The sequence below is a fragment of the Bradysia coprophila genome, unplaced genomic scaffold, assembly GCF_014529535.1.
Source record: "Bradysia coprophila strain Holo2 unplaced genomic scaffold, BU_Bcop_v1 contig_297, whole genome shotgun sequence".
NCBI classification, from domain to species: domain Eukaryota; kingdom Metazoa; phylum Arthropoda; class Insecta; order Diptera; family Sciaridae; genus Bradysia; species Bradysia coprophila.
Genome location: NW_023503555.1, coordinates 1,357,209 through 1,383,693, shown reverse-complemented (window position 1 = coordinate 1,383,693; position 26,485 = coordinate 1,357,209). Strand labels below are relative to the sequence as shown.

General features: G+C 37.8%; 2 protein-coding genes across 7 annotated transcripts; one reads left to right on the top strand and one right to left on the bottom strand.

Moving 5' to 3' along the window:
- The first annotated feature begins 919 nt into the window (after nucleotides 1-919).
- LOC119078727 (tubulin polyglutamylase TTLL4-like) lies at nucleotides 920-26,359 on the top strand. Of its 6 annotated transcripts, none has more exons than XM_037186404.1 (11): nucleotides 982-1,104; nucleotides 13,173-13,805; nucleotides 15,582-15,993; nucleotides 16,062-16,388; nucleotides 17,052-17,093; nucleotides 19,977-20,334; nucleotides 21,386-21,510; nucleotides 21,985-22,424; nucleotides 22,490-22,654; nucleotides 22,719-23,000; nucleotides 26,003-26,359. In XM_037186404.1, the coding sequence occupies exons 2-11, from the start codon at nucleotides 13,203-13,205 to the stop codon at nucleotides 26,225-26,227; spliced, it is 2,979 nt and encodes a 992-aa protein (XP_037042299.1). In that variant the 5' UTR covers nucleotides 982-1,104; nucleotides 13,173-13,202; the 3' UTR covers nucleotides 26,228-26,359. The 6 variants fall into 6 exon arrangements, with proteins under 6 accessions (XP_037042304.1, XP_037042299.1, XP_037042298.1 ...); XM_037186403.1 differs by lacking the exon at nucleotides 982-1,104 and adding an exon at nucleotides 12,434-12,660; XM_037186405.1 differs by lacking the exon at nucleotides 982-1,104 and adding an exon at nucleotides 12,452-12,660 and having other exon boundaries at nucleotides 13,176-13,805.
- Nucleotides 2,272-6,514, bottom strand: LOC119078611. Its single transcript, XM_037186206.1, has 5 exons — nucleotides 6,403-6,514; nucleotides 6,270-6,338; nucleotides 3,614-6,206; nucleotides 3,355-3,545; nucleotides 2,272-3,279 (listed from the first exon to the last, which is right to left on the bottom strand). The coding sequence occupies exons 1-5, from the start codon at nucleotides 6,512-6,514 to the stop codon at nucleotides 2,381-2,383; spliced, it is 3,864 nt and encodes a 1,287-aa protein (XP_037042101.1). The 3' UTR covers nucleotides 2,272-2,380.
- Nucleotides 26,360-26,485: the final 126 nt, after the last annotated feature.

The window sequence follows — 26,485 nt, the reverse complement described above, 5'->3', positions numbered from 1 at the left end:
GGGACACGTTGAAACCGTAGTTACTTATACATGTATTTTGGCACTCAGTTGCATAATAGTTATTTATGTAACAAGAATCGTATGGAGGTATATTATCGCACTAGATGTTAGATTGCCAATCTGAGACGAAGCCGAGGTTGGCGAGACGTCGTGTGCTATAATATACCCCCATCGTGTTGCATACAACGTTTTATGCAATGAAGAAAATCGAATAAATACCGAAGGTAATCTTTGTGTGACTTCATGACTTCAGTGCGATAAAACCCTTTGCAGATCCTTCATCGCACTAGGCGGTGTAAGTTACTAGTATCATCACTGAATTGCATAAATAACTGTTCCTCCATTCGAATATCACAGAAAGTAAAATTCTCATTTTGTTTGGTTTGGGCGTTGGTAGCTCCATTGTATTAATCATGACCCTACGTTAGTTAAGGGCCGTGGCGAAAGTCCTTAAAAACAAGAAATGTTCCTACTCTAACTCAGATTTTGCATAGCCAGTGGCGGACACTTTTCACGGTGTACGTTTCTATTCAATTAACGAATATTCAACGAATTAGTAATGTGGTGGGGTAGTCAAAATTAGTTCTGTATTTGAACTTACACCTGGTAATTCTCTTTTACCATTTTTCTGCACTTCGTAACAGTTTTCATGGAGACACCACATACACACTCATATTGACTACTTATGCCATCTGGCGAAATTTTTCATTTATATATTGAGGATTATCGAAGAAATGCACTTGAAATGAATTTAAAGCACATAAAGCTCCTTTACCTAACTAATAATCCGATCGGTAGATGTAGTTCGTTCCATAGGAATTTCCATTTCATTCATAAACAACAACTTGTGTAGTAAATAAAATTTTGTTCCTTTTCTTACATAGTTTCACTTTTGCCAAAATGCGCAGGACAGTCAACTTTCAACCTTTCTTTTCCATTTTATATTCTCGTGTGCATTTTTCTGATTTACCAAATTTTTTTCCCATTTTTCCCTTATTCATTTGATTAATTTCTGCTGAGATAGTAGTATGTGCGTAGCAAATACGGGAAAATTTTTGTTGTTGTTTATCCGATTAATCAAAATATAGTTTAGTTTTGTACGAGGTAAGTTATGCATGCATGTTGGATACGAGTTTTTCTTTAATTTTTTTTTATTGGTTTTACCAATGTTTTTATGATGATTGGCAATATCTTATGAACGTATTTTCCAAAAGGGGTTGAATGTGTTTTTGATGGCATGCAAAGTGAAGAAAAATGAATATTTCGGAATTGACATTGAGACATACATATGACGACATGTAATTTGTCAGCGTTGTAATATCGATTTTGTTGGAAATTGAAAATTTGCTTTAAAATTTGCAAATTAGGTTACAGTTTGTTTGAAGTGATTTAGTCAGTTGATTCACGATGAGCTGTGAATAGCAGGTGGTGTAACACTGCTTGGGGTTTTTTTTGTTCATTATCAATAATATAGAATCAGTCATCCGAGTGCTATATTGTGTTTGGAAGTGTCGAGCTGTTAAATTTGCTCATCTTGCATTTCAAGTGACCATTTGTGTAACATCTCAAAGAAGGTTAAATATGGTGTTTGTTGTAAGGCTTTATAATTGGACCGTGAAATCAATATCATAAAAGGTGAAAGAACGTTTTGCCGTAGTTTCCCATTTTTTTCCACTTTATGTAATTTATTCGATTGCATTTCCCATCACTAAGGGATACCTTTCGTAAGTTTGATTTTTTTTTTTTGGTGTGTCCTACATATTTTTATGAATTGCGTTTTTTTCATCGAGATACTTAATGTCGGAAAATTGCTTTTGTCGACTTTTTATACATACTTTTCGACAGCACATGCTCTTCATATTCAAATATTGTAAACGAGCCCTCTTCGACATCGTATACTACTATGGATGGAAATAGACATTTCCAAACAAATCATAATATAAATGGCATTTTAACTCAGCCATTACGGTTTCTTTTTACGTCGGTTGAATTTATTTGATTCGATTATATATCTTGGATAGTGATCTGGATGATATGATGTCTTGAAGTATAATTTTAGGATAATTTGAATTCGTTTTTAGGTCACGGCATTTAAAAAGCCATCGAATTCGTTTCGTTTTGCATTGGTTTTATTGTCTCGTTGTTGATTTACAATATTCTTCCTCTTCCTTCCGACATTTCATGTGGATTTTCTTCTGCCTCGTTTCATTCAAATTCTTTGTTTGTATAATAAACAATGGCGATACTGGCCTATGGTAATGATCTCCGGGTATACAGGGTTTTCCATATGAAAGACCCCTAATGTATATTATTTTTCTCGACCTCGTTTACGGCCATTTCCGTTCCGTAGAACAAGAAGAACGCGGTGTTCTTTATTGAGTTAATCTTTCTTTTTCGGTCGCTGGAATGCCTCGTCTTTGTTGAATTCAATGGGGAGACAATCGTTGTATTGGCACAGACCCAACTGCATTATATTGCGTGCTGCGTTGCCGTCTCGGTTCCAATACAAATGCTTTAGCGTTGCCGTTGTATTAACTGTGTAGGTGGTTGATTTTAGTTTAATACGCGCAGCCATTCTCATCTTATCGCCAAACGACCATCGTTTTGTTCGTTCCATTGCAACTCGTTGCGCCCTCTCGAACTGTGTCGGTTTGGGATAATCTTCTGTGATCGGAATCATTGCTTCTGCGATAACTTTTTTCCGTTGGTATGTCGATACTAGATTCGTTGACGTGGAATTCTCAGCCAGCTTACAATTATGGCATAATTTAAGCCGTTCTTTAGAAAACTCTACATCGTCGAGCGTTTCGTAGCATCGACTACACTTCTTCGTTGTACAATATTCATCGATGGTGGCGTCAACATACGTTTGCGGGATCTGCTTCAAATAACGGACGATTGGTGCATTTCCGGGTGACCGCCTATGACCTTTGATTGTTGAATTTGCCGGTGTTGAACAGTTGCCCACGAAGACTACACGTATTTTGCTCGGTTGTGTCGTTGCTTTGTCGTGAACGTTTATGTCGCCAACAATCTCCTTTGCCATTGCCATCATTTGCTTTTGCGTCGAACGAAACTTATCGAACTTTACGTTTGTTACCACTCGTTGCATATATGTGGCTGTGCCCTCGTTGAACCATTTCAGTCTGGAATCCAGAAATTTGATATAATCAGGTGATCGTTGCGATGGCTCTATGGGTTGGCTTTGTCTATCCTTCTGGTAACGTTCATCGAATTCTCCATGCAGTTTCTTGCCTTTTCGTTGACGTCTAGCGAATCCTGTAGTCAAATTTCATAATGTTAAAACCAATTGAAGATAATCAAAAAATCAGGAGAAGGTCTGAAGATGCTTACCTGCTTTATAGTGGTAATCTTTCGATTTGTGCAACACATTGGACTCATGAACTTCGTAGCCGTCGGATGATTTGCTCCATTTCCGTATTACTGTCGCGGCAACATTGCGGACGCCTAAGTCGACACCAGAAACACTCAAATCTTTCATATTGGTGATGTTCGTCAAAGCGGAGACAATTGCTGGATCGGTTCTGGTTGAAACAGAAAATCATTTTGTGAGTATTTCGGCGATTTCATAGACTAAATGTGGTAAACTTACTTTATGGTCTTTGCGTTATCATCATCATCATCATCATCGTCTTCCGATTCAGACTCTGAATCTGAATCAATCACATCGTGTTTCCGTTTCCTATTGCTTGCCATTTCGAGAATTTCAGCTTTGGTGAGTTCTTTTTCTTTCCGTAGCTTGCAATATTGGATTGACACGTCGCTGCCGTTGGTCGTAATCCTTCCTCCAAATTTCTTCGTTGCCGTTTCCATTTTCTGAATGTTGAACAGGAAATACCAGAACGGATTCGTGGTTTTTCTATTTGGATCGTCGTCGATTTGGAGTTCCAAAAATTCGGCCTGATTCAGGATAGCCTTGAATTGTGGAAGGTTTTTCAGGATGTCGAACAATGCTTTCGTGTCAATTGGAAAGTGCATAGTGTGGAAGCTGTTTTGTGGCACGACTATGAAATTAGGTAGCTTTGCATAATGTGTTGCCTCTGGATCGATTTCACGTTTCTTTTTCGTCCCACCAGCCTGACGTTTGTTTTCAGTAGAAGATGGTTCTGGTTTCGACTCGTTTTTTCTTTTTCGTTTGCGTTTCCGTTTGCGTTTCCGTTTCTTTTTTTCCTTTATTATGCCGGCATCAATCAAAGTTTGTTTTCGTGACAAATTGATCTCGTATATACGACGTTGCAACCTTACCATTGCTGGAACCATTTGAAACCAGTTAAGACGTGGGCCATTGTTTTGTGTCTTCTTTTTCTTCGATTTCTTTGTGGTTTTCTTTGGAGCTGCACATTTCCGTTTCCGTTTCGGTTTTCCTAAGTCGTCATCACCATCCTCTTTAAAATCGTATCGAAGTCGTTCAAAATACGATCTGCCGCCATGATTGAAATTGGGAAATTGGCAAATTTTCTGCAATTCGCATATTAGCTCGTGCTGCACTTCCTCTGCTTGAGTGCATTTTTCCGAATCGAATAGGAATTTGATGGTGTGGTAGATTTTGTTGTTGATATCCTTTCGATTCTCTTTGCCACATACGTCCTTCTTCTTTTTCCCATCTCGTAGCTTGAAAGCTAACCATTTCCTTATTCGTGAATATAAATGAGTGGTTATATTCGTTTTGAAATTGGTCGCAAATGTATCCACAATCGAGTTCCACGCATTTTGGGACGTTTCCGTGAAATACGTTTCCACATCGTACTTTCTGCAGAGATCGAAGAACGTATTGTGTTTATCCGGTCGAGGTTTCTTTGCTTTAGCAGTATTTCTTTGAAATTGCTTAAATTCCAAAATCATTTCTTTCCAATTGAACTCTTCTTCGAATATACGATCGATTTCGTTGCCGTTTTCTGGGTCGCTGATTGTGTTGTAGACGTCGAAGTAAACGAGGCTGGAAAACAAAATTGCCAGTTTGGACAATTCTACAGCCTGTTTGTTCATTATATCGAACACTTTCGTCGCAACTTCCGTCTTTTCCGTCGCTAGTGGTTCCAGTACTCTTTGCTTCTTAATTATCGTTTCACCGTCGATAATTAAAGGACGCAGTTTTTGCTTGACCGTAGTGATGTCGAATCTGTTGTTTGCATTCTGTATTCGTCGCCAATTGTTCGTGTCCGTCTCGATGGGTTTTTGCAAAGTTTCTTCGTGAGTCTTCTTGACGTGATTCTTTAGATTGAGGAACGTTGAATAATTGACGTTACAAGTGGCAAATGGACACGTAAATCGGCGTATCGATTTATCGAAAACGTTTCCGAGAAAAATGATTTCTTCGAGTTGCGTTTGTATCACGGCCCGGTTGCCATTTTCATCGTCGTCTTTTCTTTGCTGAGCTTTCGATGCCTTTGACCGTTTCATTGACGTTGACCGTTTCGTAGTTGCTTCATCAGCATCACCAGCCTCATCAGCACTGTCTTGCTGCGTTTTCGTTACCTTTGACCGCTTCGATGCCTTTGACCGTTTTGTTGACGTTGACCGTTTCGTAGTTTCTTCATCAGCATCACCAGCCTCATCTGCACTGTCTTGCTGCGTTTTCGTTGCCTTTGACCGTTTCGATGCCTTTGACCGTTTCGTTGACGTTGACCGTTTCGTAGTTGCTTCAACAGCATCACTAGCCTCATCAGTGGATGCAGCACGTTTACGGTTGGACTGAACTGGCGTCTGCTTCACTTCAGGTTTCGTTGAAGTGGAGTGAGCCTTTTTGCTCGGTCGTTTCCGTTGCATCTGTTTTAGTTGCGCAATAGTTGCTTCTCCATCCGTGTCCCATTCGGATCCGTATTCCATAGGGGGAGGCGACTGTCGAATGGGTAATGGATGTGCCACTTCTTGCGTACTACCTGTTCGACCGCTACCAATGATGCTGGACGTGGTATTTCGGTGAGAGGTAATATTGATGGCTGGATTAGATGCAGCTGTAGCATTACTTGGCGATGAGGAGCGATCTTTTGTCGTTGCATTTAGGAGAGCGGCATTTATGGCAGCACTACTGACGGGTGGTTTCTTCGGAGCTGCAGCCACATTCGGAAGCTTCGGCGGCGAATCTAGAACGTTAACGTTAACGTTGCTACTGACGGGTGGTTTCTTCGGAATGACGTTCTTTCGTCGGCCTACTGCAGCCACATTCGGAAGCTTTGGCGGCGAATCTAGAATGTTAAATGGTTTTTGTTAGTTTTCGGATTTGCATTATCAAGATTATTTCCAATTACTGTAAACTTTTTTCGTTGACACGAAATCATCGTCTGAATCTTTGCCGTTACCGTTACCGTTGCTTTGACCTGATAAGAAAAAGTTACGAATTTTTAGCAATTTCAATTGCACATTGTGAACAGATTTTCTTACCTCGTTTCTTCGGTTTTTTAGTGCCTTTTTGCTGGCGTTGATGTTGCCATTTTCTTTGCCGTTTCTCAATGTCTGTGTCCGAGTCCGAACTTAATTCCTTTGTGTTTTTCATGTTAATTTATTTCTGTAAACATAGACACAATTATTAAATTAAGCGATGAATTTGAGGTTTATTGTTTAGGCTATAGTTTTTTGCCTAATATTTTTGGCTGGCTGATTTTTATGCCTTTTTTTATACGGCTACAGTTTTTTGCCTAATATTTTTGGCTGGCTGTTTTTTATGCCTTTTTTTTCGGCTAAAGTTTTTTGCCTAATATTTTTGGCTGGCTGTTTTTTATGCCTTTTTTTATACGGCTACAGTGTTTTGCCGATATTTTTCTTTTTTTTTTTTTTTTTTTGCTTTTTTATTAGTTTTTTCATTATATTGATGTTATATTCAATATTCAGTTTCAAACTTTCCAAACTTTTACAAAGTATCAATTAGATCAATGACTTAATTCACTTTTGCCGAAAAATTGACAATTATTGTTAATTTAAAGCCAATAGAAAATCTATGGCACAATGTTTTAGATACTTTGTAAAAGCTGAAGACTGTAAGAAACTGAATATGATCACTTCACAAACACTTTTTCACACTTAGTCGAGACTTTCAACTGCCTTAACATGTAATAATTGTTTTTTTCTTACGAAACCAGTCATCACTAGTTTGGTAAATAACTATTGTGCCACCGAGAATTGAAATACGACGGATTTCCACGTCGATAACTAGATTGAAAAGTGCACAATAAGTGATTGTTTATAATGAAAATTAAGATTTTTGTGCATTTGCCTACTTCAATTCTCGGTTGACACAAAACATGATGTGTTATACGTCCACGAACCAATTTTCGGTCGTCAAAAGACTTTGGTCAACAGTAGAACAAAACATACTATTGTTACATGCTAATGCACTACTCAAATGCTGGGACATTATACGGAATTTCATATTTTTTTGATTTTAACTGTAATAATCCGAATTTATAAGTTATAAGTCAGTCACTTATAAGTTATAAGTCACATTGTTATAAGTCATAAGTTATAAGTCGACTACTTATAAAGTAAAAGTTATAAGTTCATAAGTTTATAGGTCAAAAGTTTACAAGTCGTAAGTTTATAAGTTATATGTCCCAAAGTGTGATGCATTTATAAGTGATTAGTAAGACAAAATTTAAAGTTCAAATACATCATTTTAATTTTTGCGCTAATTGAAAACGTAACAGATTTTGGTAGGTAACTTGACCAATGTTAGTGTTAATAAAAAAAATTGTCGCAGAAGACATGTGATTGACGCCATGTTGTCAAAATAAATTCTGGACCTGACATACAAACTGAGTATACCACGTGACATCCCAAGTATACAGCTTTAAGGTATACAACTCCAACCAATACTCTCTCTAGCAAACAAACCCTCAATTCTCTGTGTCAAATACACACATTATTTCTTTGTATTTTACAAACACAGTTTTACATTTTGACTGACTACGCTGTAGTTTACATGTAAATTCCATAGATTACTTGATTCTTTTACCACCTTAATGAAAGTAGTTTGTTTGGCAGAAGAACACTAACATGATTGTACATTGGCAAAGTTACCTACCAAAATCTGTTACGTTTTCAATTGGTTTCTTCCTCCAAGCAACGGTTAAGCCGAACAAAATGACATGTCTATCCATAGAACCATAACCACAACTTATTTTTCTTTGTTATTTTGACAATTGTATTGTTAATAGTGTTGAGGTTATGATTCTATGAATGACAGTTTGATATTTCATTTCACCTATTAGCGCGCAAAAATTAAAAATTTAGAGATGTATTCGAAATTTATATTTTGATTTTTGTCTCACTAATAGAAGGTTTGCGCACTGTGACATATCTCACTTATAACTTATAATTATAAGTCATGTTCCCATATACAACACATGTAAACATGACTTATAATTATAAGTTATAAGTGAGATATGTCACAGTGCGCAAACTCTCTAATCACTTATAAACGCATCACACTTTGGAACGTATTAACTTATAAACTTACGACCTATAAACTTTTACTTTATAAGTAGTCGACTGATAACTTATGACTTATAGCCATGTGACTTATAACTTATAAGTGACTGACCTATAACTGAAATCGATTGCGTCACGAATACTTTTTCACACTAGAAAATGCGTTAAATTTGGGATGAATGTGGATTACGCGCTCGAACCATATAGATGGCGAAATTAGCTACAACATTCACCACAAATTTTTGTCACATTTTGTATGGAATTAGATGTTTGGACGCCGATTCTTGAAACTTTAAGAATTCGTAACTTGACAAAAAGTATTGGATGACGTGATTTGTTTTTGTTTTTATCAATGCATTTTATCAAATTTATGCTTACCTTCTTTGACCATATTCAATCCTAATTCCCTGAATCGCTAACAATAAAGTGACAAATGAACCATCCAGTCAATGGAACGTTAAATGAAATAAATTTTACTCGATCAAAATGTGTGTACTGTTCATTTATGGAATGATTTGGTTTTGTCTTATTATTGTTAGCGATACGCCTAACGCTATCACTATAAGGTAATGTAGGAGGTACGATGTTCAATTCAATATTATTTACAAATGAAAGCTACACACGTTCGTATTCCGTTTTTGTTTCAGTGTGAAGCTAAAACTTGAAATCAGTTCACTATGAACTACTGAAACTGAGATTGAATTTAGAAATTGGAAAAAAAAAAAATTGAAGGCAGTACCTCCTACTTCTTTTACCTTGCCTAGCATACCCTACAGGTAAATTGCATTTGATTTAGCAATGTCAATATGTTCCATTACCACACACTAATGAAACATATTTACATCACCTAATCGAATGCAATTTACATCCCTAATACCCTAATGTATGCATGGCATACATGGAATTTGCTAAATGGGGAAAACTGTAATGTGCATGTTTCCCTGCCCTGCTCTGCTTCCACCTAAAGGCGGTGGAAACTTCAGAATTGGTTTCCTGAAACCAATGATTTGAGATATGGCAGCCTCCACCGTAACGGTAGCCAAGGTTAAAAACCTTGACCATTGTTCCGCCGGTGCAGGTGGAGGGGAGCTAGTGGTCGCCCTAAAGATCGGTCGGGTGCACATTTAGGCCATGAGTTTAAAAGGGAATGAAAAAGAGTTGGGGGGGGGTAACTAAAAGGAATGAGGCGGTTAATATTGAATATTGAATGAATATTGATGTTGAATTTGAAATGCTTATATTTAACAGACAAGTCGATTATAATTTGAGACTTTCATAAGGACTGTTGAAAGTGGTTGTTCGGTAAATTTTATATATTTCACATAAAATTTGCAAAGTGACGGAAGCAAACGTAACCATATTTTTCGCCTGTAATATTCGCGTGATGTTGGTTTTAAAAAAAGAAAATTTAGTGAGACTGAGGGATACGTTTTAGGTATTTTGTTGCAAGCGATTTTTATCCGTCCCAATAGTGGAAAAATGGGAAAATCAAATTGACGTAAAATGTTTGAAAAAAGTGAAGTGTTCAACAATTGATATGAATTGGTGTTTGGTGGCGTAAATTAAAGTTTCAAAGTGGCGTCAATCAGTCGAAAACGTAAGTGTATGTGGTCTCTCGTCCATAGTGGTACATTTACTATATAGAAATGTTAAACAAACTAGAGAACTTAATATGAAGGAGATTTCAAGTTAATTAACTGAAATTTTAATATCGAATCTATTACTTCATTTCGTTTTAGTATTTTCAAGATATTATTTTAAAATCTTTTACTTTACTAGTGAGGTAATGTGGCCATTCCCTCACTAGTGAAGACCCTTTCGTCCGCTCGTAAAGTAAAACGCCATACTTTACACGTGAAATAATTTGATATCTCGTCTCACGATGAGTAAAAGTACCTCGGGCTGAAGCCCTCGGATACTTTTACTCATCTGGATACGAGATATCAAATTACTTCACTGGTATAGTAATGTACTATTACTTCATTTTTTGAACATGATTTCTTACTATATACGGCCTCATTATTCTTGGTTTTTCGATTATTTCTGAAGTCTTTATGGATAACACATGTTTACAGATGCAATTCGTTTTTAATTTAACGCACACTTTTTGTCGAAGTGCGTTGTTTCATGTCAATACTCAGATATTTAAAATATTTATTTTCCTTTACTAGGGAGGGAAAATGAACTTTCCGTCTTTAGGGAAAAGTCTTTCCCTCCTTCGTAAAGGAAAATGTCATACTACACTAGGGAAATAATTTGATATTTCGTATCACGATGGGTAAAGCTTTCTGGATACGAAGTATCAAATTCCTTCCCTTGTATAGTAATATACTATTGCTATATCTATTACCGTTTTTTTAGTTCATGCTGTCGTTTACAGATGAAATATGTCTGTTGTTCGTTAAGCTACCGGGAAATTCGTCATTATATCATTGATATGAGTGTTAAACATCATTTACCGGAGGCTTAGTGAGTAAAATACCTAATAGTTTGGAACTTGTGTAGTTGCATCTCTCGTCTTCGGCTCGAGCTGCAAACACAACAATTGGCAAAATAAAAAGTTTTCAATAAGGACGCAATCTACTATTTTACTATCGAATCTATTGCTTCATTTGATTAATTGATTTTCAAATCTTTTACTTCATTTTTTCTAACAGGTCCTTTTACTATATGTGAGACCGGATTAATCATGGTTTTTCGTTTATTTCTGAAGTCTTTATCTATAACACAGATTCATCAAAGCATTTGGAATAATATGATACGGCGTTTTGTACTACCACAGATTTAACATTAGCTCACATTAGCTAGAGTTTATTGTTTTGTTTTTGTTCATGCTGTCGTTAACAGATGATATAAGTTTTCAGGTTAAATCCTTCTCTACCTTCAAGATTGTTTGTTCGATTTCGCCTTCCTCACCTAAGGCCGAATTAGCCCCACACACACGCGACAGCAAAATGAGCAAAGTAGTCTTAATCAACCTGAAGTAATTTAGATCAAAGCAGAATTGACAGGTTTGCTAATGTTTTTTTCAAGCGAGATCATCAAAAAAAATGTTTCTTTTACCAATTTTGCTTTATACTCCAACTCTAAAATCCAACTTTCATTTCTAAGCTTTTACTGCTCTCGGTTCTGATTTCTCACATTTCGTATGCAAAATGACAAAATGACATAAATCAAGAAGAACAGCTCAGATACGAAAATGGGATTTTAACGTGTGCAAAACAGTACCTAGAACTTATTGCATGTTTTTGTCGCAGTTGACGACGATAACAGACGCAAAACAGAGAAAAACCAGTACACGGAAAACTATATCGATATCTAGACTGATATGACTTTTATTAATATTGGTCTCGATTGCAAAAAATATTTCATTCGAATCACTCGCCAAAACAGTCTTTCCCTTGAAAATTCATATTATTCTAAGTCTTTCATCACGGCAGAGTAAAGTATACCAAGCAGTAGCGGTTAATTTCTGAAACGTCAAATAAGGGACCTAATGTAGATGAACTCAAAATAACATAAAATTGAATTGAAGCACTACTGCCTGGTTTATTTTACTCTGCCCTTCTTTGATTGTTTTTAAAGACAATTGGAAAAGTCCAGGCCTATAATCATTCAATCTGTTACTTCTTTTGTTTAAAACACCGACTAGCGTTCGATACTAAATCTTCTACTTCATTTGATTTAACATTTACTAATTAAACCCACAAAAACTATTAATTCACCAATTTCTGAGCAACGATAACCATTTTTTAGGTTTCAGAACTCTAACTCTTGAAATTCATTTAAATTTTACTTGATAAAAACCATATTCGACCGACCAGCACCATCCACATATTGTGAACTCTTCGTTGAGCTTGTTTTCATTTTATAGAAAATAAAAACTCGAACATATCTGTCACATTCACTATCGTATTCGTGTAATTCAGTGTGAGGCGAATGCTTCTAGTCGTCCTTTTCTCTCCCACAGTTGACATGTCATCGCGTTTAGTAGTATTGGTGCGCGCTGTTTGTTACACACTTTTCTTAATTCTGAATTCGGCGAAGTAAAGACGTTGATCCTACAGCATAAATACCATTTCAGTTCAAATTTTGTTTTTTTCCTTTCATTATGTGTTCATCTAATCGCAATTTCGAATAATTTTTATTGATTTCTGACATCAAATTTGTGGTGAAATTAGCATCGTAAATCAATTGTGAATTGAAAATCACATGGTAAGTCGGTGAAAAATGGTGAAGCAACAGGAAACATGGAGCGCTTAACTTAGAAGATTTCAATGTCTCTTTGACATCGATGCGTGGTGTTTTCATCGTTTTTTCCGTTCATTTTCATTTATTAAAGTGAGGTTATTCTCTCGTCAATTTTAATTTGGTGAGGCTTCGCAAACAATTTAACGAAGTGCTGAGCATTTTGTGAAATTAGGTTTTGATTGGAATAAGTAAGACGACGATTTTTTTTGCAATCTGTATGATGATGGTTAATTAATGCTTCGTTGGAGGGAGTTGTAATATATGTGTATTAGAGGTTGCGCGTTTTTTTCATTTTTTTTTATTGTTTTGACAAAAATAGAGAAGTGAGACATCACTCGCCAAGATACTTGACCTTCTAAAATTAATTTTCATGATGAATTCGTGAATAATAATGGACACGTTGTGTTATACTTCTCATCCACTTGAAATTCCGTCATTTAATTCCAGCAATGATTCTTGTCTTTGTCTTGTTTCAGAAGCTATAACAAACCGTCTGGATAAGTAGAATGGATACAAGAGACCGTTTGTATCCGCAATCTAATCGCCAGCAAAAATTGACACTTCGCCGGAGATGTCGTAGTGAAACACTGCCGCAAATGGGTCACGTCACGATCGTCGGAACACCAATCGATCTGGACGATCCGAATGAGTTGCGTCGCAAATCGTCATCCTATCACCATCAAACCGTCTTCCGTAATCGCATACATTCGAAACATCATTCCCCCAGTGTGCTACGCAACCAAGAGAGTACGAAAAACATTTTTTCGTTGCGAGAAAATCGTCGCAACACCACCGCATCAGCTGTCCAACTGAAGACCAACACAAAGGAAAATATATCGGTCGGATACCATGACGTCGATGGTAGCAAAGATATCTGTTTGCGCGAATTCGAACTGTACAAAGACCGGGCGGCCAAAACGAATGTCGATTTTCTCAATATCAACAAACATCAGCGGATAGAGAAAGATGACTGGGAATCGTATGCGGCCGATGATTGTTATGTGGATACGCACAAACGACGGGCTCGGGCTAGAAGTGAATCGGAACCGCACGAGATTTATCTGACCAAAACGTCGCCCAGCAAAAGTGATTCGATCGAACGGAACAATGTGAGTTGTGTGACGGGATTTTGTTTTTAATTGGTGTGGTGGTGTGCGTGTTACCGGTGTTACCTCTTTCCCACTTACGTCTAATACCCTTGTTGATCCATTTCTTTAAAAAGTGCTGGCTTGAGAACATCAAGATTTTCTCAGTGATCGTTCTTCACTTAGTGTTCACGTTAAGAGAGCCAAATAGTTTTCGGGGAGTTAGCAGGCCTAGCCAAGACCAGTGAATTCATTCTTATTCCTCCCCAAAAATTGTATCAGAGACCTAGATGTGGTTCGCGTTTCAAGACAATTTTTACTTCCCGAATTCTGTACTGACGGAACGTATGAGAAGGCTAGCTGTACTCGTTTTACGTGGCTCATAATCGGATTACTCATAGGAAAGCTACTAATTGACGATGAATGTGGCCTATAAAGGTATTGGTCCCTAGAAGCCAAAACCACTTAAAAACAAACCTCGACGCTTGTGTGGCTTGTGTGAGGTGATCAAAAACCGAAAACATGCAAAAATGGTTTTTCATGAGCTACTGTCTCAGCAATAACAGCAAACATATGTGGGTAATGTCACACCTCTTTCAAGTGTAAATTTCTGGACTCAGTTCCAACTACTCGAATAATTCCGTGCACCGGAATGACTTAATCCAAAAATATTTGTTGTGCAGCACCTACTGCTGTAAGCTTACATTTTCGACATCAGTGCATACGAGTCAATAGGAAATATCGGATTCCTACTCAAAATTAGCACAAAAACTAAATCCTCTCATGGCACACACTAGTTATGTTCCAGAGCTGATTTTAAACAGAAATCCAGTGTCTGATGTTAGTGCTGGTCCCCCGATTTCGAAAAAATGATTCAGCGGCTGAGACCAATAGTGATAAGGGTGAACAGTTTTTCATGTTTTCGCTGCGTTTCGGATGCAAAGAAATCGTTTGAAGTTCACTAACGACATAGTAAAGTTAACCGCTCCTGCCTGGTTTATTTTACTCTGCCGTGAGTTCACCGAAATAGATAAATTTATAGCTATATTTTCAACTGTCCATACCTCAGAGTGAATGAATAAACTCAATAAAATCCCATTTGCCCCGAAAGTACATGCAATTACCTTTCTAATGACACCTCACACGACCTTTTACGTTTCATGTATCTGGAGATATATCCGGGAGAAAAGTACACATTTTCGCTTATCGATCACCTCCCACTAGCCACATAAGGGTCGAGGAATTTTTCTGAATATGGTTTTGGCTACTAGGGACTGATACCTTCCTAGGCGACATATATTCACTGGAAAATCTGCCATATTTTGATAGACTGTTTTTTCAAAAGAATCCGTCTGACGACTGTCCATGACCATGGTTCCAATTTTGATATCATTTTCTCACATTGACTAACCCCACCGAGTAAGCTCTTGTTTAGTACTAACGTTACCGACGATCGAACTATAAAGCGAACCGTTTTCTTCATTGCAACCAATCGGACACAATATTCGACCTACCATCACAACGAACAACGTTGATTAAACTAAATTTTCCATTTAATTTTAGTTCAATCCTCAATCGATTTTATTTATAGCTTCGCAATCTGTGTAAAGTTCATCATCATCGCTTGATTATCACTTGCGTGCATTTTAATTGTTCTCTCGTCCATCACAAAAAAAAATATTTATATAAACCACACCACTTAAGATTGTGTATTATATTTTGTGCCTAGTGCGTTGCGGGTGTGTGCTTTGAATAAAAATAATTCTTTTTTTTCTCGTTTCGTTTGAAAATCACTTTCAGTTGGTGTTAAAACGTTCACGAGAAGACAAGTCACACATCGGTCGGAACCATTTCGGCGATACTTCACTGCCACTACTGCCCGATCAATTCTCACCCACATTCGATGCAAAATCAAAACTACCACCGAAACCACCAGTCAAAAGTGCACAATTCACGAAATTGGTTAACAATTACTACAACAGTCGACCGACAACGCCGTGCAATTCGCCCCGATACACTGGCAATAAATCGCTAAATGGGAACATTCGCAAGTTAAGGTCAAAGAGTTTAAAGTGCAAAGCAATGGTCGTTGCAAATCCAGTGCCACAGCGGTGCGTAACACCGGACAATGAATCAAATCATTTGAAGGACGAATGTGAAGAGGATTCGGATGGTGGTGGGAGTAGTCTGGAAGATGATGTGGATTTTGGCGGTAAGTGTTTAGTGTTCCATACCAAAGTGACGAATTGAACAAACCAAAAAACGTTTCCGTTCCGGTAGATGTTGGCGAAGAAGACTTCAATGATTCATTTTCCGATTCGGAAGATTACAATGCAACTGTTGCCACCGAACCACCGAATATAAATAAGAAATTGTCGGAAGCCAATTTATTGACCGACAGTGTGATTGGCAGTCGACCAGATTCCGGCCCACTATCGGCTAGCCTTTTTCCATACGTGCCTCCATATATTACGTTCGCCGATCACCTTGAAAAGGGTCCCGCGATGCCAGCAGCTATAACAAAAGTTCTCAAATGGAAGCTCACCACAATAACGCCGATCGTGATTCGGAAAGTGCTTGCAAACACTGGATTCCGGCTGTTAAGAAGTAAGTGTCTGATTTTGAATTTTCCGTTGCGAAATATTGGTGATTTTGTGAGAGACAAAGTTCGGGATGTCTTCGATTTATAACATACATTGGAATGTTGTCTGTACGTTGCATTTTTAAGTGCAAGCACTTGACGGCTAAAAATATAACTCTTCAGTCAACCGTGGAGTGTGTAGGTGTTGGTCGATATGTAAATGTGCGATTTATAATCCTGAACGCATTTTTAGCTGCCTAACACTGCTATGATTCAGCCTGCGTTTCTAATCATTCAAAAACGTAAGATCTAAGGCCTTTACTCCTCCTGCTTTGCTATTTAACGCACAGCTAAGCTCAACGCATCGCTACGTTCTCTATCGTAATAAGAAGCCATCGACAATTGTTGTATTTGTTCGGTACGGAGCTATAGTTTTGGTATCATCATAGACTGGAATGTCGTTTTATCCGACCTCGTATTAGCGTAGTGTTTCTCGAACATTTGTTCGTCTGTTCGATAGTCCTAACCCAATCAGCCTATCAAAATTCGCATGAAAATTTTTGTATGAAAGGCAAAAGGACGACAACTAACGAAAACGTTTTCTTTCATGCTGTTGCAAGCTAATCAACTGCCGGCCGTCTCTCTCCGTTTTCTAATTGTTGCATTTTAACCTTCATTTATGATTTTAGATGACGAACGACCGGATAATCAAAGTAATGATAGCGATGATGGTATGTTAAGCGTTCATGCGATTTTTTTTTTGTTTTTCTTCATTTCGTTTTTTTCGTATAAATAAAACTTCCAATTTTCTTACAATACATTCCGATTCGACTACTGCATCCCATGTAATATCAAACATTGTGCTGTTGTTCATTTTTTACTCGTACAAATTTACATGTCAGCCGAGAACGTTTATTATAAACTCAATGTGTTGTGTTTCGTGTTCTTTTTAGTCGATCATATTCTTTCTGTGCATAAATGTTGTTTATCGTTTTTTTACAAAATGAACTCACACTTCGTCATCTAACCATTTTTGTTGTTACTAAGAAATTTCTTTGTGTAATTTCATCGTCTCACAGTCACCTCTGTAAATGTACATAACTTCTGTGTATATAGACTGGACACTGAACATGGATGGATTCGTTTTTAACTACACAATTTTCGCATGTTTATTTGTAAGAATTTTACTCGCACATTGTGAACCCCAAATCGGTTCTAGCTATTCCCTAATTCCCTTAGCTATTCAGTTGGGTGGTCAATTTGACAATTTTGTAAAAGTTTCTGGACATCTCAGCGATAGTTTTTTACATATCAAGTAGAAAGTAATCTTTTTTTAGCCGAGTCGAAGACAAGGGTTGCATACTCTCAAACAAAAAACGTTTTTCATGCCACTGGACAAAATTAGAGATTTTTTTCGTAATAGAGTCCCTTTGCATCAAAAGTTGTATACGTATCTGTTGTGGACAGTGGAACCTGGACACTTCTTGGCGCCCTCACTTCGTTTGTATTGAACTATAACTCGTGAAATGGACGAAAATCTACCGTCCACAATAGATAAATAACAATTTCCCGAGTCACGTACAAAACTTTCAATGCCAAGAGTGAAAGTTGATTTTTCCTCATTTGCGGGGCGAAAGTATACTTTTTCGTCCCGTGGCATGAAAAATAAATGTTTCGACAATGAAAAAACATGAAATCCGTTGGAGATCTATTTTTTCGATTTTTTTCCCAGTTAGCGCTAATGCAAAATCACTGGCTGTATTCGGGTGAAAATTACCACTCTTCTTGGAAGACTTTATTGCTGAGCAACTTTAACTACAACAAAAAAAAATCCGAAGATATTGCGAAAAAAGTGTCATTTTGAAGCTCGGGAACGGTGTTTCGAATATGGCTTCGAAATGTGAAAGGTACCGGTCATACCAACCAAGTATTATTTTTTTGATAATTGGTTACGCATTTTCATGTCGGTCCTCGAAGTGAGTAGCCCGACTTTGTCTCACTTGGAATCTCTAACAACCACCGAATCCGAATCCATACTAGAAAAACCGTTTCCGAGCTTCAAAAATGACACTTTTTCGCAATTTCTTCGGATCAACCATTTACAACCATTTTTTTCTCTGTTTGTAGTTAGAGTTGCTCTAAGATTCTTTCGAGACTGTTCTGTTAAATTTCCATGATTCTGTGCTAAAGGGCAAAAATCTAAAAAAAAATAATTTCCAGCGAATTTCATGTTTCTTCATAGCCAAATTATTTCGATCCAGAAACGTTTACAAAATCGTCAAGTTGACTACCCTGCACCCTACAATTCAGATATCCAAAACATCCATAAAGTCCGTCGATCTTAGTCGATATGTGGAGACGGCGGAGATTGAGTGACTCGATGCAAGATGCTGAAATTATTTCTCAAAATCTGAGATTTGACGGTATATGTGGATGTCTGAATTTGCCTCTTCATTCATCGGTAATGGCAGGGTTGAATGTATTTTCCTTGACAAATTTTTGACCGAGACATTTTATTATCGTGAAGCCATGATGGGTAATTTTTGAGCAAATGAACGATAATGTAGGAGAGAACTTGATCTACATTTCTGTATATCTACACAAAAAATAGATTTAAGGAAATTCTCGGCCAAAAATATGTCACTAACTTCCATGGGTCTATACTACAGAGGAAAAAAAATATTTTGGTATCAGTGTTGTTCGTAGTGTCTTTGTAAAATAAATTCTGCACCTCGAATGAACGTTCACAACATGTTCCATAAAAATTATCTCTACGCCAGCAAATTATTGGGGAGAACGAAACCGGATCATCCATTATGGATGCGCCGATGTTGACGAACTTTGAACAGAAATGATCGGACTATCCAAGTCAATAATAATTCTCATGATCTCATCGTTGTAATTTTCTGATGTACCAACGTAAGTAGGCCCATACTCATAGTTTGGCGGGGTTTAGCGGTTGAATTATAATTTAATTGTTGGAATACGATAGTTACTAATCGATTGATCGGATCGGATAGGTGAAATCTCTCTCGTTACCAGTCGTGCATCGTTTAAAAAAATAAGCCACCATTGGAAGCCCTTGTCAGAGAAATGCAAGGGATGGTAGGATACAGAAGGTTAGGTAATGTCACGACATGAAGCCTTGAAAGTAATTTTATTGAATGACTATGGTCGATAACAACAGAAGTTAGTTACTAATAAACGAGCGACAGTGGTCCTTTTTTAGACTGCTACGGGACTTTCTGTCCCGGATATGGGATATGACACAATTTTAGTAGTCTTAGGGTGCGAAAAGGTGGAGTTAGGACTATGTTGTTAACAAAGTCGACGTACTAGTATCTCTGGGAGTCAACTCGGTTCATTCAAACTAGACTTTTGATATCTCCCTCAAGTGGCAGACGAGTCTGCTCGTATTTGTATAGTTCAATATTTTCTTCACACAAACTCACTAATAGAAAACATCGGTTGGTAGATCCGTTTGCTTAGTTCTCTGCTGTCTTTTTTTTTGGTTTCATGAAACACTGATGTGGCGCTGGGATGTATATAAATCAATATCTTGTCAATGAGATTCCAAATTTTCCGTTCTCTAATTTATGTTTTCCTTTTTCCAGAGACAAACGATTGGATGGGCGTTTGGGGCAAACACATGAAAAGTCCGTGCTTCAAAACGATTCGATCGTACCAGAAAATCAACCACATACCAGGCTCATTTCAAATCGGTCGCAAAGATCGCATTTGGCGAAATTTACAAACACAAATGGCCAAACATGGCAAAAAGGAATTCGGTTTCATGCCCCGCACATTTGTGCTGCCGGCCGATTTGAAGCAGTTGCATGGCTTGTGGCCGGCTTATAGTCATAGAAATTGTAAATGGATTATTAAGCCGCCAGCATCGGCGAGAGGAACTGGCATCAAGGTGGTGAATCAATGGTCGCAGATTCCGAAACGGAAACCGTTGATTGTTCAAAGGTGAGTGACGGTTTTTTTTGTGATTTCAATTTTACACTAGGGTGTATTAGGGCGTAATTAAGCCACGATCTCGAACCTATGATGTATTGTTACTGCTCAAGACAAAAAACGTTTGTTCTTCCAGTGTTTTTTGCTCACATCGTAGAAGAAGAAAATCAAGGTCAAAATGAAGACGTTGAACCCTAATAAAATTGTAATCTCTATATCAACTCGGAACTTAAAAATTTGGCCTTCAAGGCATGACAGTAGGGTGTTTCCGTTGTTACTGCCCTCAATTTAACATCAAAGAGGCTTCTCTGTGATACAAGCTGACTCAGATAATATACACACTTGGCCTACCCTTGTTGGGCCTTTCAGCGTTCAACAAAAAAAAGTGGAATGGCGACTATGTCTTCCCGTGTAAGGTAGTGTCTAGTGGTGTAACAATGTGGCACCACTCGCGCTCTAAGACGAACCTGATGAAGGACTAAAATTGTCGTGGGCTATCGGCAGGGCCGGACTGGATATACTGGACGATCGGGCGATTCCCGATGCGCTTTTTGCTTTTTGGCGCTCCTCAGACCAATAAAGTTTATTTAGGCGCCTATGAGCCTTTTTCAGCCAATTCGCCTGATGCGCTTTTTGGTAGCCAGTCCGGCCCTGGCTATCAGCTTAATCGCATATTACATGGAGCTACTAATTGAACGCCAAGGTCCTTACAGGTTAGACAGAGACTATTTTTGGGAAAACGCTTTCACAAAATTTTCCAAAAGTTTCCTGATTTTTCTTAGATTTTCCCAAAATTTTCCAGAATTTTCTTAAATTTTTCCAAGTTTTGAAAAGAATATTTTTAGTGAAAATTATAAAATGCGGGAAAATGTAGGAAAATGTTTTCCCAAAAATTACCAATGGTAATTAACTATCATTACTCGAAATACTCCTACGACCACTTAAACCATGGTACGATAAAGTCAAGCTGACGGCATTTTGCTACAAAATTGTTACAATTCCTCAAGTTGCAAAATCCCGCAAATTTTTGCAAAAACTAATTTTTAATGGAATTCCATTCCAGATACATTGATCGCCCGCTGCTAATCGATGGAAGTAAATTCGACCTGAGACTTTACGTGTTAGTAACGTCCATCAATCCGCTACGAGTCTACATGCACACCGATGGACTAGCTAGATTCGCATCGGGTAAGCCATCTTTTTGTTACCACGCATGCCATTCTCCCGTTGAAACTTATTTTTACTGCGAGACCGAAATTTATCATTTATCAAAATGATGATTGTGTCTGGTTGACTTTGACATCAAAAAAAAAAAGATGAACCAGCAGCAGCGACAGAAAGTTATTAAAATTTCATAAACGATTGCGAGACAGCACGATGTTTTCTGTTCTATTTTCGGTTCTTTTTTAATTTTCATCAAAAAGAATCGTGTTGTGTAGCATAAATAATGAGGTCAGTCACCTCAACATTCAACACCTCTGATCTTACGTTTATAGGCATTGCCAACAAGTAAATTTGTATGTTCAGATGTTTGGTTGTTGATATGCAAAAGATTGTGTCGTTAAGTGCACTTTTGCGTTGTAATTAATGACACAGTGACACAGTGTGTATGTGTGTCAGGAGGAGTCACTTTTTTAACACCCAAACAAAAATTCTTTTCAGTTAAATACAGCGCCAAATCGGACACGCTAAACGATCGCTACATGCACCTGACCAACTACAGCATCAACAAATTGTCCAACAATTATGCAAAAAATGAGGATGCGAGCGCATGCAAAGGTCACAAATGGACATTGAAATCCCTGTGGACCCATCTGGCTGGACGAGGTATAAACACCGAACTACTCTGGGCCGCGTTGCGTGATTTAGTGTTACGCACCATTTTGGCTGGCGAGAATTCCATCAATCACCTGACTAAAGTGAACATCGGCAGCAAATACAATTGTTTCGAACTGTTTGGCATTGACGTGATATTGAATTCGGAACTGATACCCTGGCTGCTCGAAGTGAATATATCGCCGTCGTTGCACTCAGCATCACCATTGGATTTACATGTGAAGGGGCCATTGGTTCAAGCGCTGCTGAACACTGCAATGTTTCAGGTGCGTTGATGGTTTGAGATTTTATTTTGCGCTTGGATTCGATCTAATCTCGGCGATTATTATAGGTTCCACCCAGAATACCACTAGCGAAGCAACATGAAATTATTGCTGAGCTCGGGCTTGACGGTCTTCTGTGTCACGACAAGCGAATATTCACCACAAGTATGTCAAAGGGCGACAAGTTGAAGCACAACCATTTCACGAATCGTAGCATAACGCGTAGGGAAGATGTAAGTCACATGACGGCGTACGATGAAGAGCAAGGCACAAAAATTCCGAAATTTTCTGTTGCAGTATTTGGATGACATTCTGAAAAATCTAACTGCCGACGATATTCGATGTCTTCTCATCACTGAGGATGAGCTTGCTCGAAGCGCGCCGTTAGAAAGAATATTTCCGTCCGCCCAGTCCCACAAATACCTGCAGTATATCGAAAGTCCTAGATATTACAATCGTTTACTGGATGCATGGGAACATCGATATGGTGGTAGTCGACGCGAGAAGGGCATTGCATTGATACGGAAATTTTGCGAAGATAAAGTGCATCTAACCGTACCACCACAACCAGCTAAAAAGGTAAATGGAACTTTGCGATTTTTTTGTTTGTACGCCTGTGTTGTGGTTTGTTTTCTCCACACTTTATTACACCAATAATCCCTCTCACCAACCCACAATTCACAGTTTTGTTTTTTTGATTTTTTAATTAAATTTTTAAACTAAAAGAAAAATGAAATCAAATCAAATCAAATGCACTAACCAACACACACAAATTTTGTAATTTTAAATCGTGGAGGGAGTCTGGCGAGCATTTCGCGCCCTTTACTGGCGTTATCGGACTGTTCATTGTCGTAAGTCGTGGATTGAAATAAGAAAATCAAGTGGAAACATCGGGCATCGGCTAATTTGTCGAGCTAGAGCTGTTTTTAGACATTTCGTTTATTTTGAACACCAACAATGTTTTCATAGAGAACGAGGAAGCGATTTTGTTGTTTTTGTTTTGTTAAAGATGAACTAGTTTTGAAAATCGTCAAGGGGTTAACCGACTAGAAGTAGTAGATTACGTCCTCGTTTGGACATTTTTAGTTTGACGAGTTTGTAGACTGCGCTGAAGGTTGTATGTGTCAAGTTTTCGAAAACGTCTAGCTGGACTTCAGGACTTTTGAGAATTTTGCCGAGGTGAGGGTGAGCCCATTTTTGGTACTTTACTGGCAATAGCTCGAGTACAATACATAGCCCACATTTAGGCGAGATATTAGCACCTTACTTTCCTCAGAGAGTATTTGCGTGGTTCGGCAGTCCCGCTAAGCCGGTGGTCCAGACTGTACTTCTTATTTGTAGAGAATTGTTGTTAGTGAGGTTTCAAATCAAAATTTGACACACCCTGGTCGAAGACTAGTCAAAGTTTCAATGTCCAAACATGAACGTGCGATATTTTACTTGCGAAGCGACTCGGAAATTAAATTGATCGGAAATGTCAATTTGTAGTAATTTCTGCAGGGTGCTGCAAGCAAAAATATTTTCTTATCACAAACTTCAATTAGGAAGCGCAAGAAAGAAAATCCTAGACAACCATTTTTGATCCACAAATTCCCTGTGTTACACCCTTGACGTTAATAGGCTGTGTGTGTAAATGTGGTTTTCTTTAGCATAATACCCAACAGTAACGACTTTTAGACTTAAGAGAAGAGAACCGATGAGTTACGACATTTAAGGTAGAGCTCCCACAAACGAAGTCTACAAAACGAAATATTGAGACGCGTGCGTAGTTCAACATTTTGAAAACGGCTCGTCTTGTATAATCTTAAATCTATTACTTCTATCTGTTAAAATATTGCTAAGTGTTTTTGATGCAAGATTGAAATCAATTTATTTAGCCTTTGTTAATAAGAGATGACTAGCCGTTTTTAAAAGGTTTAATAAAAGAGTTAAAAGCGTAGCGTAACTAATATACAAAACAATCATTGTCGAACAATTAACTTTCATTTGGACAAAGGTCGTTCTATGCGCCTACAATTTTGTTGGTTTTCATTGGAACATTGAACAACAAATCGTACGGAACTGGATCTTATGATCTAACTTCCGAATTTCATGCCAATAAACCGTTCTCCTGACGATGCATATCTATCACGTTACCCCAACATTTTCAATATATTTCTATGTCTCCCAATCATCATTTAATTAACACAGCTGACAATGGTGTTTGGAAATTACCCTTTTAAATGACTGTCGTCGGCCGATATTCCATCAATTTATCACGATATCTAATCAATCGATAAATTCGGCGCGAGTAGTGGTGGACTAAACGCTTAATGTACCAGTAAAATGAGTGTTCAATTAGACAATAAAATTGCGATAAAATTTGTGTCGAGCCGCTAACCAGTAGTTGTATACGATTGTAGAGATTAAAAATTTTGATGATTTTTCAGTTGAATATAGCGATAACAGCGTGGTGTTCCTGTAAATGGTGTGTTCATAGAATTGTTTAATGTCGATGTTAGTTTTCAAATAAAAAGGGCTCACGTAGTGTTCTGTAGATTATGTAGAAAGAGTGGAGCGGTAAAATCACATTTGGGATTCACCTAGACGAAGCGCAACCATAATGCGACTCCGCAATATCGAATAAATTTTGACTTTTCAGGAACAGGAAGTTAGTTGCGTTAGTTGTTGATTTGACGAGAGAGTATAAACGCATAAGAAGGACTAGATTTAACGGCTGTAGACAATCATCACAGGAGGTGAATTTTTGTTGTGAAAGTCCGCCATCCGCCATATTATCGTCAAGTGTGATGTGTCATCCGCGTATCTGTATCCAAGGCTTTAAACTTGTGATGATTGTCGTCACCGTGATGATGAGGTGAATTTTTTATGTGCATAATCAGAAGTAGTGTGTTCGCACATATCTAACGAACGGACGATCTGCGATACCTCCCCAAAGTTTACAGCCTTGGAGATTTTGCATTGAATTGAGCTATATTTACAGATGACAATTAATTAGTTTTAATTTAAACAGATTGGCTGTTAAAATCGAATTTGCCCTTGCACATCCTTGAAATTCATTGTGTACAGTCAACTGTCCTCATCTAGGTTACCTAATGATTTTCAAAAATTAACCGCTCCTGCTTCTTCACTTTACTCTGCCGATCCCATGTCTAACGAAACGATTGACCATCTGTGTATCACGGCAAAATCTTTTACTTCAATCTTTTTATCATTCATATTACATCCTCGTATGTTGCTATATTTACAAGTAAAATGACAACCCAAAATTCATCGTTTATTTGTGTCGGCGCTGTCGATAGATGACGTCCCGTTCTTAAACTATAGTATTCCACCCAGTAAAAAGTTAGCCGATCGGTGTGTGTTTTAGAGATTTAAATTTTAGTTTTTGATGTGGTTAAACATAGGTGACTTATGAGATCCAAAATGCTGCGCTACAATTATTAGGCGAAAGAACTGCTAATTATCTTGATGTTGTGTAATTTAATTGCTGTAACCAACAACCGTAACTTTAGTCGTTAAGATGAAAGAAACGAATTCCAAATTACCCCACACTAATTCTGCGTTTGTTGTTTATGCAGGACTCCGAGAGTAATGTATCCGATCCCAGTGCCGAGGCGAAAGTTCAAATATCCGACGATGAAATCGATCAGCAAAAATTGAATGGCATCAATAACATTGAGGCTACGATAACAACGGTGAACAATGGACATATTACCAATGACGATAGTGAAATTCAATATTTTAACGGTCACAAAACCAATCATCATCATCATGCAGTTAACGGAGTGACTGCAACGGATTAGCTTTTAAATTATTTTTATTTTTTCTCTTTCGTTTTAGTCTACTTAAGCGATTACAGATCGTACGAACTAAGACTGACTCGCGGATTCAATTTGTGTTCGTTTACAATAAAAAAAATCTTTTTTTTTCTCGAATTCTAAGTGCTTTTTATTGATTGTTTGCAGTGGTAAGGATTTTGTGTTTCTTCTAGCTCCATTTAAGAGTAATATCGTGAAATCTTCGAACAATCGGCTAGCCATGCCATCCGGATTTTTGACGAG

What these genes read in the sequence shown, in the direction of transcription:
- LOC119078611 (XM_037186206.1), bottom strand. Translation starts at nt 6,514, where the DNA reads ATGAAAAACACAAAGGAATTAAGTTCGGACTCGGACACAGACATTGAG. An exon ending in TAAAAAACCGAAGAAACGAG is followed by an intron (nt 6,339 to 6,402) that starts GTAAGAAAATCT and finishes TTTTCTTATCAG; the next exon opens with GTCAAAGCAACGGTAACGGT. An exon ending in AGATTACCACTATAAAGCAG is followed by an intron (nt 3,280 to 3,354) that starts GTAAGCATCTTC and finishes ATTTGACTACAG; the next exon opens with GATTCGCTAGACGTCAACGA.
- LOC119078727 (XM_037186404.1), top strand. Translation starts at nt 13,203, where the DNA reads ATGGATACAAGAGACCGTTTGTATCCGCAATCTAATCGCCAGCAAAAA. An exon ending in TGGATTCCGGCTGTTAAGAA is followed by an intron (nt 16,389 to 17,051) that starts GTAAGTGTCTGA and finishes TTATGATTTTAG; the next exon opens with ATGACGAACGACCGGATAAT. An exon ending in ACTAGCTAGATTCGCATCGG is followed by an intron (nt 21,511 to 21,984) that starts GTAAGCCATCTT and finishes AATTCTTTTCAG; the next exon opens with TTAAATACAGCGCCAAATCG.